Raw genomic sequence first — 18,421 nt, 5'->3', positions numbered from 1 at the left:
AGATGCAGGTAAGGAGCTTAAGTTAATGTTTACATCACACATCAGAATGGAGAAAAAGTGATCTCAGAGACTTTGACTGAGGCATGATTGTTGGTGCCAGACGGGCTGGTATGAGTATTTCTGAAACTGCTGATCTCCTGGGATTTCAACATCAACAAAAAACATAAACCATTCAGTGAGTAGCATTTCTGCAGGCAGAAACACCTTATGAGAGAGGTCAGAGGAGAAAGGCCAGACTGATTGGAGCTGACGGAAAGGCTACGGTCACTCAGATAACACCTCTTTACAACTGTGCTGATTAGAAAAGAATCTGAGAATGCTACCAATCACTCATCGTTTGAATTCCACAGCCCGTCTGAGTATTGTTGCTGACCAAGTGCATCCCTTCATGGCCACAATTGACCATCTTCTAATGGCCGCTTCCAGAACGATAATGCACCATGTCACAAAGAAAAAGTCGTCTCAAACTGGTTTCATGAACATGACAATGAGTTCAGTCAACTTCAGTGGCCTCCCCAGTCACCAGATCTGAATCCAACAGAACAACTTTGGGATGTGGTAGAACAGGAATTTGAAAGCATGGATGTGCATGTGACTAATTGAAATCTAGACTATTCCTAATAAAGTTGGAATTGCTACTTTTACTTGAGTAAAATTTTGTCAATACTTCTTCCACCACTGGTATTTTCTGTGTGGAAGGAAAATTAGTCAGCCCAGATGGTGTCACTTTGACGACCTCGCCCCCTTTCCTTACAGCATTGTAGTGAATGCCTTAGTATCACTAGGTAGGTTTCCACGTTGTCAGTGGCCGCCTGGCTTGGTATCTTCTCAGGTCCATTCCTAATACTGTAAAGGGACTGTTGAGTTGCATTATACTTTGTTTTGGCTGCTAAACTCCAACAGTGACGGTTTTGAGCATATCTTATCAAGCTTTACTTACTTACTTATCATTTAAGATAAAATAAATAGATTCAGAGCTCTGAAGCAGCTCATACTATCAGTTTAAAAAATTCATTAATATGTATTACAGTATATCTGATAGCAACTATATTATAGTGTCTTATAAACCATTTACAAAATGTTTACCTACTGCTTATTAATGTTAGAAATGGGGACGTAAAGTGCAGTGTTACCAGTTACTGTTTAGTAGTTTTAATAATTTTTATAGTAACATTAAAAGCAACCACTAATAGTTAACAGATAATTACCAGATTACCGTTACAGATTACTGTGAGATTACAGTTAAAAGTCAAACTCTTCATCATCATTGTCACATAGCATTTTTTAAAAAGGCACAGACAAATGTTTTGACATGTTATAATACAGGTTTATTCCATATGTCTCTTTTTCTCGAATGAATTCAAATGTCCCTAATCAATAGTGACAAAAATATATCAAAAATATATTTTCAGTGATGATTGCCCTTGTGGGATGATATATTTTTTTTTGTTTGGCTCAAAAGCTAGAAGCTGTTGTTTTCATTCAAACAATACTTCAGAGTGGCCTCTTTAGTTAAAACCAGGCCGCCCTGGGTTGTAATCGATTGTGCGTTTGTCCAGCTGCTCTTGCTGCTCTCCGTGTCTGCTGTTCCTTTGGATTAGCCTGGTGGAGGGACAGAAGAGTCAGCATGACAAGAGAGGTTGTCATTAATAATAATAATAATCATGATAGTAGTAGTAGGCGTAGTAGTAGTAGTAGTAGTAGAAGAACACGTCCTTACCCATGGATCATTTTGCCAACTAAGTAAACAAAAGAAAATAATTACATTAAATTAAAATTAATGACATCATATCACACATCAGACAATACCGTATCATAACAGTATTCTCTGGAGGATACAGTTAGATTAGTTAAATCCGTATTAACACATATAATGCTAAAGGATTGTATACACTGATGATATTTCATGCAGACTTGTAAGTAGTGTTCAACATACAGGGACACATTGTGTTATGTAAGCATAAAGCTCATTATTCTACATTTTTGACAACAATTCCCATAAACAGAAAGAAATCCCAATAAACACAGTTAATGCCCTAGTCCGTCTATCAGTTCTCTTCAACTTCACTGCCCAATCGGTGGCTCTCAGACCAAACCCATTTGTTTCTAAATCTTTAAACAAGTGTCACAAATATATAATTCAGTTTTTGAAAATAGCTATGTAATTTCCTAAAACAGCTTTTTTTTCTTATTATTAAACATAACTCAAGCAGGAGTAAATATTGCATTTTTAAGGGATGGTGTGCGTGGGCTCGACTCGAAATAAACTACAATGCCCGTGTTCATTGTAATGAAGGAAGATGTTAGCTAGTGCAATTGAAGGGCTTATTCATGTGGTTTTAATAGTTTTGGGATGAAAATGGAGCTCTATGAAACAGAAGAATTTGGTATATGAGACTTGCACGCAATACTTCACTGCATTGTTGTTGTTTTTTTCTTTTAGTAATGAATGCCATTTTCGATTGTAATTTTGATGTGTTCTAGTGTAAAAACTCCTTGTGTAAATAGCAAATGAATCCATGTGCTCTGCTACTGAACATGCAGATTTTGAAGTCTCTGAAGTAAAGTGATCCCATAGTGACTGTACCGTGAAGCGCTCCATGGAAAAGCATTCCGAAGATGCACTCTCCAGGTTCAGCCATGAGGACGACCATGGACAGCACAAGAAAGACCACAGTACACTTCATCCTACAAAAACAAACAAACGAAAACAACAAACAACAGAGTAGTTTCATGTAACAGCAACAAATGTCAGCACATTTCCGAAATGCTTTGCCTTTGTCTAAATAAGGCTGAAGTATTTCATTCTTACCTGTCCACTGATTCAGAGTCAGAGACAAAGGGCTGTTTTCTCACACAGATCAAAGTGAGCACTGTGAGACTCACAGCTGATATGTTTTCTACTGACTACCAGACATTCCTCTCTTTATATATACGGGTCTGAATTCATAGTCATTGTGTAACATTTAGTATCATTACAGGAAGAGCAAACATAGATGCTCATTTCACTGGGGAGGAGTAGATAACTGATCTAATCTCAACCACAAAACCCAAGGCATTTGACAGGCCTCAGCCCTCCCATCACTTCCTCACATTCAGGTTGCAGGGTACTCCAAGTGGGTGAACGATTAGTCCAGTAATGAATTAAACACTTGAGAGCAAATTAATTTACAACTGCTTTGATCAGTTCGCTCAGTTTACTCTATTTATCAAGCGAAAATTTAAAACGTTGGCTGCAGCTCCACAGAAGTGCGAGGATGAGCTGCATTTCTGTTTTATATCATTATAGTTTAAATATGTTTTGAAAAAACGGGCAACTTGATGCTCTCACTTTGGCCTCTGGAAAGTTCTGATGGGTGTCTTTCACTATTCTTCGGCATTTTATAGACTAATGGAATAATCAGTTAATCGATAAAATAAGCCAGTGATTAATCCATAATTACTCAGCACAACAGTATAAAATAGTGTCTGCATAAAGATGGACTTTACAGATTAGTATTATTACTGAAAATAACTGGTCCCAGTATAGAGCTTTGTGGAGCACACTGAAGTCTTTTCGATGTGATGTATGTGCTCTCAAAGTGGTGAAGATATTTTTTTTATTCGCTTGTGCCTTGTCTATTCCAAATGATTCTATTTTCTCTTATACTGGACCTTAAAGGAAAAATTTCTTGGGACTGTAGGTAATCACTGCTTAATAATACAGCGCGTGAGACAGCAAAGCACGGAGGAGTAACGGCAGTCAATAAGCAAGCGGGCACAGGTAACACCGAACATTAAGCATCGCCGCTGAGAGGAGCGTTTCCTGCCGACATTAGAGACAGTCATTAAAGCGAGGCTGTGCAACTTCTGAAAAAGGAAATAACAATTGAATTGATAAGCAGTGAAACACGTTTACTCATTGCAATGCCGTCAGGAGATTTACAGCATTGCTTGGTTTGGTGTGACCATTAGCTCATATGGCGACATTACTATATAAGAAAAAATTCTGCATGAGTTTGCTGACGTTGATTCTTTTCAACGTGTGCTACAGTAACACTGTGTTTTGCCTTTGATTGTCATCCTGTAACTCTCATTTGTGACCACAGTTGCTTCTTACACTTTGAGGCGCAGCCACACACACAAATACATACACACAAATGCACTTCAACAATTTCTTTTAGCATTTCAAATGCACAGTAACTTTTTTTCATCACAAATGCCAAATTGCATTTTTAAATTAGACAATTGTTTTTTTGTTTTTTTTTTAACTCTGTTAATTGTACAGTGCAGCTGCAGTAAATTTGTCTTATTCAAAAGTAAATGAGGATTAAATATTTGGCTCTTACCTTTCTGCCGATTCAGATTCAAAGATAAATGGCTGTTCTCAAACAAAGCAGTGAGTGATTACAAGTTACTATTCACACCCACTGGCAGCCTGATACTCCTCTCTTTATATGTGTAGGACTAAATGAATTTAGATATTATTTTATATTTAGCAAAACTGCAGAAATGACAAACGTAGGGTCTCATTGCGTTGGGGCCAGACAGGTTAATGATTCAATCTCAACAATGACCCCAAGGTCAGTTCAGACAGGGCTCAGCTCTCATTACTTCCCCTCATTCAAGGTTTCTGTATAGCCCAAGTGAATGAGTGATTAGACTATAGTATTAGAAAACAATTAAGCAAGACATCTGGTGGCAGCTTCTAAATCGTGAGGATTTGCTACTTTTTCTGTTTCATATCATTGCAAACGAAATATTTGGTTTTTGCTCTTTGGTTTTTCGATGGTCCTCGGTGGTCTCTAGTTTCTGACAATCTGACGACTGTTGGGTTAATTACTCAAATGGTAATTGAGTGATTCATCGATAATGAAAATGAACGTTTGTTGCAGCCACAGACTAGACTCGTTAAAAGATGTCTTAAACCCCAGCAAAACATTCTGCGGCAGTGAAATCGCACCGCTCCATCTTCGCCGACATTACTTTAACAGTGTTCTCTTTATTCTGAATTTAGATGTTTATTTATCTTGCTATGTAAACATTTTTCATTGCTACCTGGCACAGGTGCAATTGTGTATACTAGTGTCCGGAAGTTTGAAAACTTTGTTTTCCCTTTATTTTCCCCTGGTGCCACGAGAGTGCAGGACACTAACATGATATGCCAGTATCGAGTGGAAGCAAAACAATATGCTTCATTATCCTCCCAAAATATTGTGTCGGACTCATAGTTTTAGTATACAGCTGTTTCATGGAGGCTGGGTCCACGGATTCATGCTCTTGATGCCAAATTCTGACCCTACCATCTGCTGCCTCAGCAGAAATCCAGATTCATCAGGCTACCGGGCTACGATTTTCCAGTCTTCAACTGTTCCGTTTTGGTGAGTTGGTGCCCACGGCAGCCTCAGATCTCTGATCTTGGCTGACAGGAGTTGAACAGCCTTCTGCTGTAGTAGCCCATCCTCCTCGACGTTGGACGTGTTGGGCATTCTCAGATGCTTTTCTAATCAGCACAGTTGTAAAGAGTTGTTAACTGAGTGACCGTAGCCTTTCCGTCAGCTCCAATCAGTCTGGCCTTTCTCCTCTGACCTCTCTCATAATGTGTTTCTGCCTGCAGATATGCTGCTCACTGACTGGTTTATGTTTTTTGTTGATGTTAAAATCCCAGGAGATCAGCAGTTTCAGAAATACTCATACCGGCCCGTCTGGCACCAGCAATCATCCCTCAGTCAAAGTCTCTGAGATCACTTTTTCAGTATGTACCAGTCTTTCCAAAATAGATCTTTTTTTCAAGGGATAGTTACTGAAGCCTCTGTGTTGTTTTTCTTTCTACTATTGAAGCGCAATAAGAAAGTATCCAAGGTGCAATTCATTTTCCTTCCAAATAATAGCCTCAAGATGACTGAAGGGCAGGTCCGGGCAGGGTAGTCAAAACGCTGCTGATCTGGGTCGTCATTAACAGAATGTTTTTCTCAGGCATCTCCAAAGATGTCGATTCTGCGGGAGGGAAAGTGGTTTCAGCTCCAGCGTGTAAAAACATGCATTAAGCGCCATTAAGAAAAACCAAATGAGCATTATCAAAAATAACAACACTCTTTAAAGTCACTCTTGAAAATGATCAGTATAATTGGAAAATTGCCTGTTACAGTGTGTAAAGCTATGAATGACCTCATTCAAATATGCTACAGTCAGGCATCTCAATTTTAGCTCATGACTGCAATGAAATAACCACTGTTGCCAGCAGATTCTATCAGCTGCAGCTGCTCAGTGTGAATTCTGTAGGGCACAACTCCCGGCTCAATGATTATCATTTTCGAATTTTTAATACTAATGGACACTTCAGGGCTTTCCCGAGGAAACCGGTTAGGGGAGGTGGTAGGCACCGTCCAATCCCCAGTGCATCAGATCTCGTTATCGGTGTAATTACTGGAACTAAATAAGTGGCCTTTGCTGTGTGATGTAGCACCATCGCTCAGTTATGTTAAACAGGGACTTTGCTTAGATAAAAATGGCAAAATTTGTATTTAAATCAGGAACTATCTAATCAAAAACTAAGATAAACAAGATTAAAGGTTTGAGCCTGCATTCAGTGCCAATTGACGGACAATTAACTGACAACCGTTACATAATTGTAAATTGAATACATTAGTTGCACAGCCGTATTGAACAAAATGTTCATGTAATAGTTTGTTGACTCCTTGGAGTTTGGAGGTTATGTTGCCATTCGTCTTTAAATCACATTAAGATAGAACAAACAGTGAGTAATGGTAATCCTAGAACTATATCCTTTTTGTGAAATCTTCTGTTCTGTTCCGTGACCAGGCCTCTATAAATCTAATGCATTAACACCACACTCAGCATTTTTTTCTTCATTTTTTAACGGAGTATTTTAAATCTGAATTACATATGTGAATTGATATATCTCTATTGTTTTGTTTTTGATTGCCCATCATTGAACACAAGTGCATGTCTGTATACTTAAGAAAAACCCTTCGTATGAGTCCTGCGGTGTGCCCTGGTGTTTGGCCTTGACACAGAATACGAAAAGACGGCTTGATGTCGCTTATTAGCAGCTTTGAGTTCTGTATCAAAAGATCAGGCAAGCATCCTTTTTTAGAGAACTGGTGAGCATTCTTGTTTATCAGAATAAAACAGAAATACAATACGGAACTTAGATCTGGGGTTTTAAGATTACATTCTTCAAGTCATGTATGTGGAACGAAAAACAAAATTTAATACGCTCATACCATTCCTTTAATACTACTGTGGTAGTATAAGTTCTAATTTACTCCCAGATAACTCTTATACCAGTTTTAAAGACTAGCATGAAGTGAGGCTGGTATAAGCTGTTCAGACTGGGGGCTGGTTTGAGCTGTTGGAACAGTTTGGTCAATTTGGTGAGGAGCTCATCTTGGTGCCGATTGTTGCCCTAACTTCCTAGGAACTAAGAACAGGGAGGATTATCTCAAAAGGAGCGAAAACATTTTAGAGTACGTACTTGCACCAGAACGGATCCTTTGGGAACACCGCAATAAAATTAAGCTGCAGAGGAACAAGAGCCAGCACAGAAGCAAAACAATCTACCTAAATTTCTAGATTTGGCAGGAGACTGTGATCAATTGTTTTAAAAGCAGCACTCAAATCTATCAAAACAGAATGAGTAGTCACCTTCACCTTCAGCTAGTAGCAAGTTTGTAATTAGCTACTGTTCCTGGGCTATGTGGTGGACTCTGACTGAAAACTGTTTGAAATGGCATTATTTCTCATAAAACAACTTCATTGTGTTAAAATCACTTTGTCTGCACTTCACGCTGGTCTTAGTTGTAGTTTTAAATTAGAATTTAAATGAACATCCCTATTGTATGAACCTGTCGTAATACAATTTAAATATTCACAAGTCTGAAATCAATCTCTGTGTATGTGTGTCTCAAGGAGTGATGAGTAGTTACAGCCTTATTTTACCTGACTCATGATCCCAATCTGTTTCATGAAATGAGGTTTATTTAAAAAAAAATATTAATTGTAGTGGATCCACACTCCGTTTCAGCTACTGTTGTGAGTTCAGGTATCAAAACCCTTGTCAGGACACGGAAGATGTGATGGGATCCCTCATCCTATACTTCTAATATTTTATTTAATAACTCATTCTTTTTGGAGTGTTATTTCTAATTATTATACCATTACTTCAAGTACAACCACTACTACAGCTACTACTAGACGTTGAGCCACGAGTGTAATGTACCTTACGGAATCAGTAAGTGTTTGTGTGTGTGTGTGCGCGCACGTGCATGTGTGCGTGCGTGTGTTTGTGTGTGTGTGTGTGTTGGTGGGTAACATCATGATATTTGTGGTACCCTCTGGAGCTAATTAGTGCAGTTTAAACTGTCATAAATGTTTGTTCCCTCCTTCATCCCTTCAACCACCCTGACAAGTGATTCAGCCAAGTGTCCACTGTGAAGCGCAGGAGAAGGATGCTCAAGATTTGATACATCGAGACAGTAAAGTGCTACCCTGAAAAGGACAGAATATAAAAACTAGTGTTTTCTCTCAGATTCAAAAAGAGTGGGTTATGTAGAAATACGGCGGTTTAGCAAGTTCCAGACCCGATTCGTGGTTATGACACAGACAGTATTTAAAGTATTATTACCACGGGAGTTTATTTTCATGTTACGACCTGCCAACTTACATGGCATTATCTTGCTCTTACAAGAAGCTAACCCTTGGTATTACCAAGCGGTGATGTAAATTGCTACCAAACGCAGCTCTTCTTATGCAAGTTGCCAGAGTTTGAACAGTTTTGTGAGTATGGTTTGGAAAAAAAAAAAAAAAGCAGTGTCGAGATGTGCAAAGTTGATTAAGATCTTTCCACGTGGACTCAAGGTACCTTGATGCTTGATGTTTCCCAAGACTATATCACTCTTTTCCTGAGAGAACCAGGATTTCTTATTGTCACAAATAGCTTTTGATTTTGAGCGCAAAACGCTGGATGGCTACTAACAAAAAAAACTCTATTCTTTCATACATGTCGAGGGTGATTTTATGGAAGAATATGACCATCTTTATTGTGTTGCTCTGAAGTTTTTCCTGAGTGGAGTAGCAAGAACCAAAGTGTCGGTTGTTTTGGTGTTTTGTGACATTGGGGCACAGTCCTTAGATGTGTTCTTCGGGGTTGGCGCGGAAGCAGTTTCTGTTGTTCAGTTTTATTGCTCACGCTGTTTATTTTTATTGGAGCCTCTTGAGTCAGTTACGAGTGAAAATCCACTATTTGTGGCTCTCTCTATAAAAAGAGGCAAAGAAACTGAAGATTAGTCATGTACTGTACGTATAATCTCTTTACTTGCAGCACTGATGGAAAACAGTACATGTACAGTGATTGCAAGGTACCACAGACATTATTGGTTTCAAGGTTAATGACTAATATGTATCTGGTTGTTTTTCAACCCTGTCATTTATCCCGTCCTTTGGGGTTTTTGCTCTGCTGTGGATCACGAGTGTGTTTGATAAACTGAAAGAAGCAATGGCTCTTAATTCTCCCAAATATGATCATTTGCTCAGGAGGTCTGTGGCAGCACTAGTACTGTCTTTGTCTAGTGAGGAGAGTGTTGGCGCACGCACATTGTGAGCGTGTGTATGTCTAAGGGGTGCACACATCAGTGTTTTGTGTGGTAATTTTTGTTTTGAATGGGGCAATAACAGGGCAGAGTCCCTGCTGTATCAGCATCAGCATCTTGATTTTATCTTATGACTTCCCCATGCTCTGTTTCCTCTTTTTGTACCACTAAGACGAACTAATGGTGCAAAAATTCAAAGTAAACAACAAATGAAGGAAATGGTTGTTACTGAGCTCTTTTTGGCCTTTTCATTCAATCTAATGCCTTTTAAGAACATTCTTTAATTTCCACGGATTGCCTCGCAAAAGAAAAATCCTCACATTTGAATTGCTAATCCATGAGTTTTCAGTTTTCCTCCACCTTAACTGCTCATCACTGCTGTGTTTTTATCTTGCTCTTTCCAGAGGTCACTTTTCAATCAAGCAGGGGTTGTTTCTTTATGTTTTTTCCTTGAATCTTCTGTCGGAGGTTCTGCAGTTTGTGTTTGTCTCTTTTCCATTCAGCCACAGCGGCTATTGCTGCTAGTTTTTACTAAATCGCTGCTTATTCTAAGCAGGACAGTAATTTTCAAGAGTATTTGAGGATTTTTCTAGGGAGCTAAATGACATTTGGTGTTTAAAACAGCAAATGTAAAAACTTTTCATGAAATGCTTACATAACTAATACATTTATAGGCCATTCCCTGAAAATTTGATGATATCTTACTTTATATTTACACTAAAAGTCCTCACTAAGAAACATGAAATCAGGCCAATTCATTTACAAATTCCACCAAATATATGTGAAATGACTGTCTGCCTGGCCTGCAGAGTGGAAAAATAAATAATTTACAGCACAAAGAAACTAGCATTCACAGTGCACTGGCATCAGGTATTAAGTAGGCTCCCGAGCAAGTATGTATGTATGTCGCATCACAAGTGGATGTTCTCTGTGCACTTTAGGATTAAAGAGATGTTGTAACTCAGCAAAAATATACAGAGGGATAATATTGTCTCCTGTGTGCAGTCTTGCACTTCTGTTAAACTTCACCGGTACAGTAATGATCAAGGGTTTTGCTGATTTTTTTTTTACTCCGGCTTGCCTACATCTACACTTCTCTTTTTTATCGTGTCACCTGCATCATGGGACAGTTTCCCTTCTCTAATGTTGACCCATTAGCAGCACATGAATAATGCTTGAGTGTCAGTCATGGCTGTCGTTACCTTAGTTTGAAGTCATGATGAAAATTTAAACGTTTCCCCGTTCAGCTGGCCCGAATTGAACTAAATATAGAGGAGCTAATTGTGTTGGATGAAACATTTCCGCTGACCACATTTTGGCATCTCAGCTAAAAAGGGCCCAAAGCAATACAGCATATCAATTTTGTTTGATGGAGACGTTTTCTAGTAAAAACTCTTCACGCGACCACACAAGGATCAAGCCGTGTGTGTGATTAACCAGATATGTAATTTGCAAGGTGAGGTGCAGCTACGCCTGCACCTGGCTGCTCTCTACACCCTTTCCAGTCGTGTTACAGCGAGATATCTGAGGTCTGTATGCGATTGGGAATGCCAAGAAACCAGCATCTTAGGATGATCCTGACAAAACAACAGACAATAAGGAGCCACGGGCTGAGAGTTTGTGTTTGATCCTATTGTAAGCCTCTCTCTGCTGGCTCAGAGAACTCAGTGACTCAACCATCTTCAGATCTACTTGACATGGGGTGAATTTAGCTGTTAGAAATGTAGTTTGATTCTGTTAATGCTTGAAGCTTCTGTTCCACTGTTCCAAAAGTAATGTAGTTACACTTGAACAGGCCATTCTGAGCTGCACTTCAGCCTGGTTAATAAAACTGGGTGGGAGGGTAATAAACTTTTAATATAACACTTTTCACACAAAGTTTGCGAATTATGTGTGAAATGTACGTAAATACAGTTTTTTAATAAAGACATTATTTAGTCTGTTGGTTTAAGCCTCTGACACTTTGTCTCCAAAGTCAGAAAAATCTATTGAAGCATCAACATAATGGGCCCATGTGCAGAAGTCAACACAGTGGAACATTAGTCATTTTACATGAGAGCAAAAAACATCAAAACCACAGCTGAAATAATGAAGAACTATTGTAGAGTCAGTTGCGCAAAGAAATTTGAAATCTAAGTTTCAGTTATGAGGACTGAGCAGAAGATAATCAACATGAAGCAAAACTTTTTAGGGAGCTGCAAAACAATAACTAACGAATTAATCAGATGGGCTTCAAGATATACGGCTGATTTATATCCCAGTATTGCAGCTCTTTACATTCAGAGCAGTTGAAGGTGACGCAATGGTATGACGTGAAAAAGTGACATCAGCTTATATTCCCTGTAGGAAAAACACTTCTATGTGCTGTTACTGTACATGTTTTAGTCAACCTCCTTCTTGAACTGGTTACTATCTCCTCTCCTCTCTGGTCGTACTGTTCAATGTTAATTTTCCACACGGGCTTCAGAGTGCTAACGAGAAAATCCAAGCGGTTCCAAAGGCCCAGGCTATACCAAACCAGAGGCACCAGTACCAGCCACAGGCATGTCTAATGGGATTTTCTGAATAATCCACCGCTGATTTTAGTTGGTGTGCACCATGAGCAGTTATAACTTAATGAAGTTAGAGAAGAAAAGCTTACTCGGGCAGGGGCAATAGCATCAGTTCACTTAATCTCTGTACTTAATAAAATTTACAAAACAATTAAAACCACTTGCACCTAAATTTCTAGGGCGAATGAAGCTGTGGCTGACAGACATGATATTCAATGGTAAATTGGATAAATTATTAGATCATCGAACCATCGTGTTAAAGGTTACATTGATTCTTGCTGGACTGCAATGGCTGTGATCGGCTAGAATTCATGTCGGTTAAAATGGATTCCAAAACATGTCAAAACCATGTGCCCATAAAAAATGAGAAAAAAATTGGGCATGTCCACGAGGTGGAAATGTCACTGCACTAGTCACTCCCACCGCTTTCTTTTTTCTTGCCTGCACAGTGGAACGTCGAACAGGGGCTGATAGCATGCCTCCGACATGTCGCGTCTCCCTTGTTAAGCTGTTTTCAAGCAAGTGCCTTTACATTGGTTTGAAAAAAGTTAGAGCAGCTTCAGTTTCACCTAGGCCGCTGAGTCCACACAGACGATTGACCCCTTCAGAGATGAAGAGTTCGATTATTCTCGTGCATTTTGGAGAATATACGAGGAGACTCGGATATTTGATCAGTCAGCCTCGGCCTAGTTTGTTTAGGTCAGCTTGGTGTGTCGGAGCCCTTCTGTCTAACTATCTAGAAAAATCACATCTGGACATACGTTTGGTCCAACCTGATAACCAAACATCTCGACTTGGAAATGAAAGACTAGAGAGAGACGCGATGCACTCTGGAGCGGACTGAAGAAAGTATTCAGTTGTTGTTGTTATTATCCCCAACTATTCAATAACAGTGTAGTATTTAGCATGCACACACACACACACACACACACACACTCCTGAGCTCTCTTCCTTTCATTACGGATGTAGTAGTCACTTTCAGCCTGCTCTCCGCTGGGTTTTAGGGGTCCTGATGCCACTCACTGGCTATTGAATAATAACCCTGAGAGACTCAGCTTTAGCGTAATCCTACTTGAAAGCTATCCTTCCTCTAATTCAATCCCTCTTTAAACCCTCGCTGAAGACAGACGAGTGGCGCAAAACACACGCACACACATACACTCCTGGGTGAATGCAGCCAGACTTGAGTGACTCCTCCAACAACATACTGGAACAGAATAATGACACAAGCCTCAAGGAAGTCAGGATGTAACATTTAAAAACGGAGATTTTACTACCTACAGTGGCACTGATTTGAGAACATATTATGGTTTTTACTTTTATAATGTGGAGTCATACAGTTAGGTTCAGAGAGAGACATGGAATGGCAGAAGTTTGACTAAGTCGCTGTAGGGTCTTAACTGACCAGCCGACAAGGACCAGATGCTAGTAAGGCTTTTCCGTGGTGAGGAAACTCGTTAGGATTTTTGGATGATGCTAATTAAAAGTGCTGCTTACAGTATATTTGGACGAGCTGCCCGTTAAACCTGATTGTTAGTGGACTGTACACAGTACTTCGTGATACGGAAATGTGCCAGTACGCATCATGAAGCTAAAAAAGTGAATCACAATCTCTTGTTTATGCGATTAAGAGTGGGGAAGTCTGAGAATCAGTGTTTTTGTTGCTCCAAGATAATGAGAGAACTCCAGTTAGATACAAATTGAGGCACATTATTAGCTTGTTTTGACTACTGGTTTGGTCTGTGTCTTTTGGGAACATTAAATTAAACTTGGTCTTATGGAATACATGATATATATATAATACATAGTATTAACAACAAAGTCAAATTGTTAAACAAGTGTGTGCGTGTGTGTGTGTGTGTGTGTGTGTGTGTGTGTGTGTGTGTGTGTGTGTGTGTGTGTGTTCAAACAGATGGTCTTATGGAGAAGAGACAACCTCTGACAAATAATTTGTAATGTAATGTAATTCGCACCTCCTAGCAGAGACAGTTAGGAAACACACAAACACACAATCGCCAATACCTTCGACTAGATGTGTCCATACAGCACATGAGAAATTCCTGTGTCCTATATCTCCCTAATTCCTGTTTTTAATAATGTTCCTTTATTTCCTTTTTGTTTTTAAAAACCATCCCTCGTATTTTTTTTTTTTAACGGATTAATACAGAGCTCCATCTGACCTGTAGGCACCATGAACATGCCTGCGTGGAGAAAAAGCATACGTAGGGTGCTGTGGATGTTAGGGAGCTTCCCTGTTGACACGGGTCCTTCAGGATATTCTGATGTTGTAGAGGAGTTACACCTCATTTTCTGTGTCTGGCAATTGCTGAGTTTCTACAGGTGTTGGGCTTTGCCCATATTTCCTATAGACTGTAGGTCCTTTCTTTATGTACACACAAAAAGAAGACAAACTATTTGGAAACCAGCATTTGTGAGAATAAACCCGGCCATGACATTGTGTGGTGTACCTCCATGAAAATACACATAATTACCTTTATGACTCAGCTAATTAGGAGAGATTCCAAAACGAGAACTTGGGGAAGCTTTAACATCATTTTTATTACACCATAGGAGTCCATTAAACATCAGTAGATTTTATTATAAAAAAACATTTTAGTAAGAAACACAAGAGATTGGAGCATTTATAGGAACAGTGTAACTCGCTCAGGAGGATGCTTCTCAAATAAATCAACACACAGGAAACTCTGTGGGTAATAAAACCATCTCAGGAATAAACAAAACCCCAACAAACAAAGACAGATATGGAAAAAAAACATGGAAGTACAATATATATATACAGTATATGTATGTATGTCTGTCTATAGTATGTCTCTTCAAAGGTTCTGCAGTCCTGATTGTCTCCCAGGCTATTGACAGCAACACATATGACATTTTTGATGCTTCATGTTGAAGTATGTTTCTCTCAAATTTTTCTCAAATTTTTTCTTTATGTTATCACTTGCCACAAATAAGGACAAAGTGAGCAAGCCTGGATTTTCCTGTTTCAAACGGGGTCACCCAAAAAAATTTACAAGTTTTTTTTTTTTACTATACGCTCACTGTCTTCACTAAGAGAAGAGCAGGTACAAACTCTGGAGAGGTTCTTTCATCTCCGATCCATACTGGAGACAAAGCCATGTCAAACGCGGGAGAATAATAAACCTACTTTCGGAAAGTTCACATATATTTTTCTGGGCCACCAGTTCAAACACATACATTTACAGATACATTTTAAATATTTCTTTTAAGCGAGTTTAAGGTAGAGAGTTTGGTCATTTGCTTAACTTAAATACACAAAACATTTCAAAAACTTATCTGTATAAAGGTCAACATTCAGTTTTTGGTGAGTGTCATACTGTATATGTTGTTTAAAAAATGCTAAGATGTATACAGTGTATAGGCCCTCCAAAGAGGAGAATATGGTCATTAATGTAACATCTGTACACGGGGGAAAAACATACAGAAAAAAAAAGTGGAAGTAGTTGCCTCAAATAGCAAAATCAGGAACAACACTGTGTTAAAAACTATTTAATATGTAATATCAGCAATATTTCCTAGTTATTGAGCTGCAGTTTTTTGGATTTTAGCTCAAATCTTAAATCTTTCTTATACCACTACTTTTACAGCTAAACCTTTGTCTCATAACTGAAAGTAGGAAACTCAATAAGGCATATCTGCTTTTAATTATAAACACCTTCTCAGTGGACTTCATGAAATGTGTGGATCTTTAGATTTTGGAGGATAATACATCAAACAGAGGCCTTTTTTTAAAAAACAAAAATTGCCCATAGAACTACATTGGAAACTGTTTTAAAGTAGGCCCCTTTGTGGTTCCTGATTACACAAAATTACCACTACAAATGCAACAACAACAATAATTATAGACTTGATTTTCTATAGAACTTGTCAAAAATAGTAACAAAGTGCTTTAAATAGGAAAATGCAGATAAAACAAATTCAGCACAATAAAATTGGAGAAAATCAAGCCACTAAAAGTACAGAGAATAAATAAATGATGGGTTGAAATAATCGGTGAGAAAAGATAAAACATATTGGAAACCAAAGTAAAACAAACAATAATATCAGTAAAAATAAACCGAGGCTTCTGGCTGTTGGTTTGAATCTTGTAGACAGGGAGTCAAGACTGCTCTGCAGAGAGGATATCGACTTTGGAGGAACAAATAGAATTATTTCGGTTTTATTTTCATTTAGCTGGAGTAAGTTTTGGGACATCCAGTACTTATTAGCTGATCTGGGTTGCCTTTTTCACTGTTAATGGGACACCTGGTGGAAGCACATAAATAGAGAACAACAAGGGGCCAAGGATGGAGTCTTGGGGAACACCACAGAGCCACCGAAGAGGAAGCATCACCGATGATTACTGAATAAGTTCTGTTTTTCAGTTGCAATCTAAACCGATCTAAGGCAGTATCCCTGATGCCAACCTAATTTCAAAGCGAACTGCCAGCTTCAGGAGTTAGTAATAGATCATTGGTTACCTTAATTTGGGGACCATAATGTGGAGAGTGGTCACCAGTGACATGACAGATCTGGAGTCTGACATCATTCATTTTGTCGGTGAAAACGGATAAAAACTGTTCACAGATATTGGGGGATGCTGCAATATTTGGGCCGGATGGCAGGTTGATAACCGAATTGATTGTTTTAAAAAATATCTTTTGGGTTATGACACTTGTTGAAATGATGCTTGAAAAATAGAAGGAGCTAGTACCTTTTAACAGCTTTTTGGTACATAAGACATCAGCTCCTTCAAAAATTCAAATGACACATGCAATCTGTCCTTTTTCCATTTCCATTCAGCTTGTTTACATTTTCTCTTTAAGTCCCTGATGTAGCCATTCATTCATTTCATTTATAGGTTTTTGCTCTCCTTCCAGTATCAAAATGTTTGCATGGTTTGTTTCCCTCTCTTTCTTTCTTTGACAACTTCAGAAAATTTTCCAAAAAGCTCTTTCGGTTACGACATCAGCGTCAGAGTCAGAGAATGACTTCTTGGAAATATGGAGAGATGAAATGAGGTGGAAGGCACGAGGAATGGATTCTTAACGCCGGCAAGCAAACCCACTGCCTTCTTCTCAGGCTTTTGATATACGGCTTGATACACACACACACACACACAATGAGGCTCTACCTCATCATTGCCACAGAGCATGGAAGATGAAAAACCCATGAGTGTATGCATTTTGATTCTTAAATCAACAGTGTTTTGATTTTGGTTTTGCTACAGCAGAGCGTGAAGCAGCTTATTATCTGCTTCATTACTGGCAGGAGGACAGGGACGTGTGTGTGTGTGTGTGTGTGTGTGTGTGTGTGTGTGTGTGTGTGTGTGTGTGTGTGTGTGTGTGTGTGTGTGTGTGTGTGTGTGTTTTCCTATCTATATGTGTGCGAGCCAAAAAGTTAACCAAGCCCATCCCGCTGGTTTATTAGAAAGTTGTTCAGTTTTCCATTCCACAGAGGTGGGTGTGGAACATTTTATAAGTAAACAAAACAATAGATTGCGCTAAGAATCATTTTCTGGCATCCACAGACACATGAGCTGCTACTAGATAAACCCCATTATTAAATTACTGTACTGAAGTAACTGAACAATATTTTTATTTTTCATAGGAGCCTATCAAAATTCATGCACCCTGGCGGGTGACCAGGGTGGGTGACAGTGCACACGTGTTAACTCACTCTACATGTTTTGATCAGTCTTTCAGCACGGCTAGTACCTGTGACTTTTTACGCTCACACTGTACGGATCAATGGAACAGCCACCACATGGGTGCTCACACTGAACAGAAGCCCAGAACCCTCATTCGACCCTCATTTATTCAGTGTTGACAAAAAGAGAGAAAGGAAGTATTACTGTGTACAATTCTACTGTGGAGACCTTTCGATAGCAGCCATGTGAGAAATCAGACCGTGCAATTGCTCAGACTGCAAGACAGCAGTCCAAACTTTCTGACCTGCCAGAAATCCAATCAATCGTCTGAGAGCGTGATTGCTGGTCATTCAGGTAATTAATCAGGCATCCGCCGATCTGGCAGAAATTTGACCCGATGCTAAAGTCAGTGCAGGGGTAAAATCAGGCTTTAATCTATACAGTTTCACGCCCCGGCTTGACAGCTCAAACCATATTGGTGCACCTAAACATGCATATCGGTAGAAAATAAAGATTTCACCAAAATCAGGTAAATTAAAAAGACCCAAGCCATTTCAGGTCATTTTCATAAAGATCCCGTTCTGCACTACAATCCCTAAACGGTAGGAAAA

General features: G+C 39.0%; 2 protein-coding genes across 3 annotated transcripts in view; one reads left to right on the top strand and one right to left on the bottom strand.

The window, feature by feature from the left end:
• LOC120788958 (exostosin-1) overlaps window positions 1–18,421 on the top strand; it is a 225,365-nt gene that overhangs the window by 122,360 nt on the left and 84,584 nt on the right. The window lies entirely within an intron of this gene.
• LOC120788959 (pleurocidin-like peptide WF3) lies at window positions 1,323–2,896 on the bottom strand. The gene is made up of 4 exons (XM_040125287.1): window positions 2,813–2,896; window positions 2,588–2,688; window positions 1,721–1,739; window positions 1,323–1,602 (listed from the first exon to the last, which is right to left on the bottom strand). Exons 2-4 carry the CDS (start codon window positions 2,685–2,687, stop codon window positions 1,509–1,511), a joined length of 213 nt encoding a protein of 70 aa, XP_039981221.1. The 5' UTR covers window position 2,688; window positions 2,813–2,896; the 3' UTR covers window positions 1,323–1,508.

Source organism: Xiphias gladius, chromosome 4, assembly GCF_016859285.1.
Source record: "Xiphias gladius isolate SHS-SW01 ecotype Sanya breed wild chromosome 4, ASM1685928v1, whole genome shotgun sequence".
NCBI lineage: Eukaryota > Metazoa > Chordata > Actinopteri > Istiophoriformes > Xiphiidae > Xiphias > Xiphias gladius.
The sequence above is the reverse complement of the archived record's forward strand: the minus strand, read 5'-3'. Positions and strand labels throughout refer to the sequence as shown.

Bases quoted from the DNA above. Each gene is read 5' to 3' on its own strand.
- LOC120788959 (XM_040125287.1), bottom strand. From the start codon at position 2,687: ATGAAGTGTACTGTGGTCTTTCTTGTGCTGTCCATGGTCGTCCTCATG.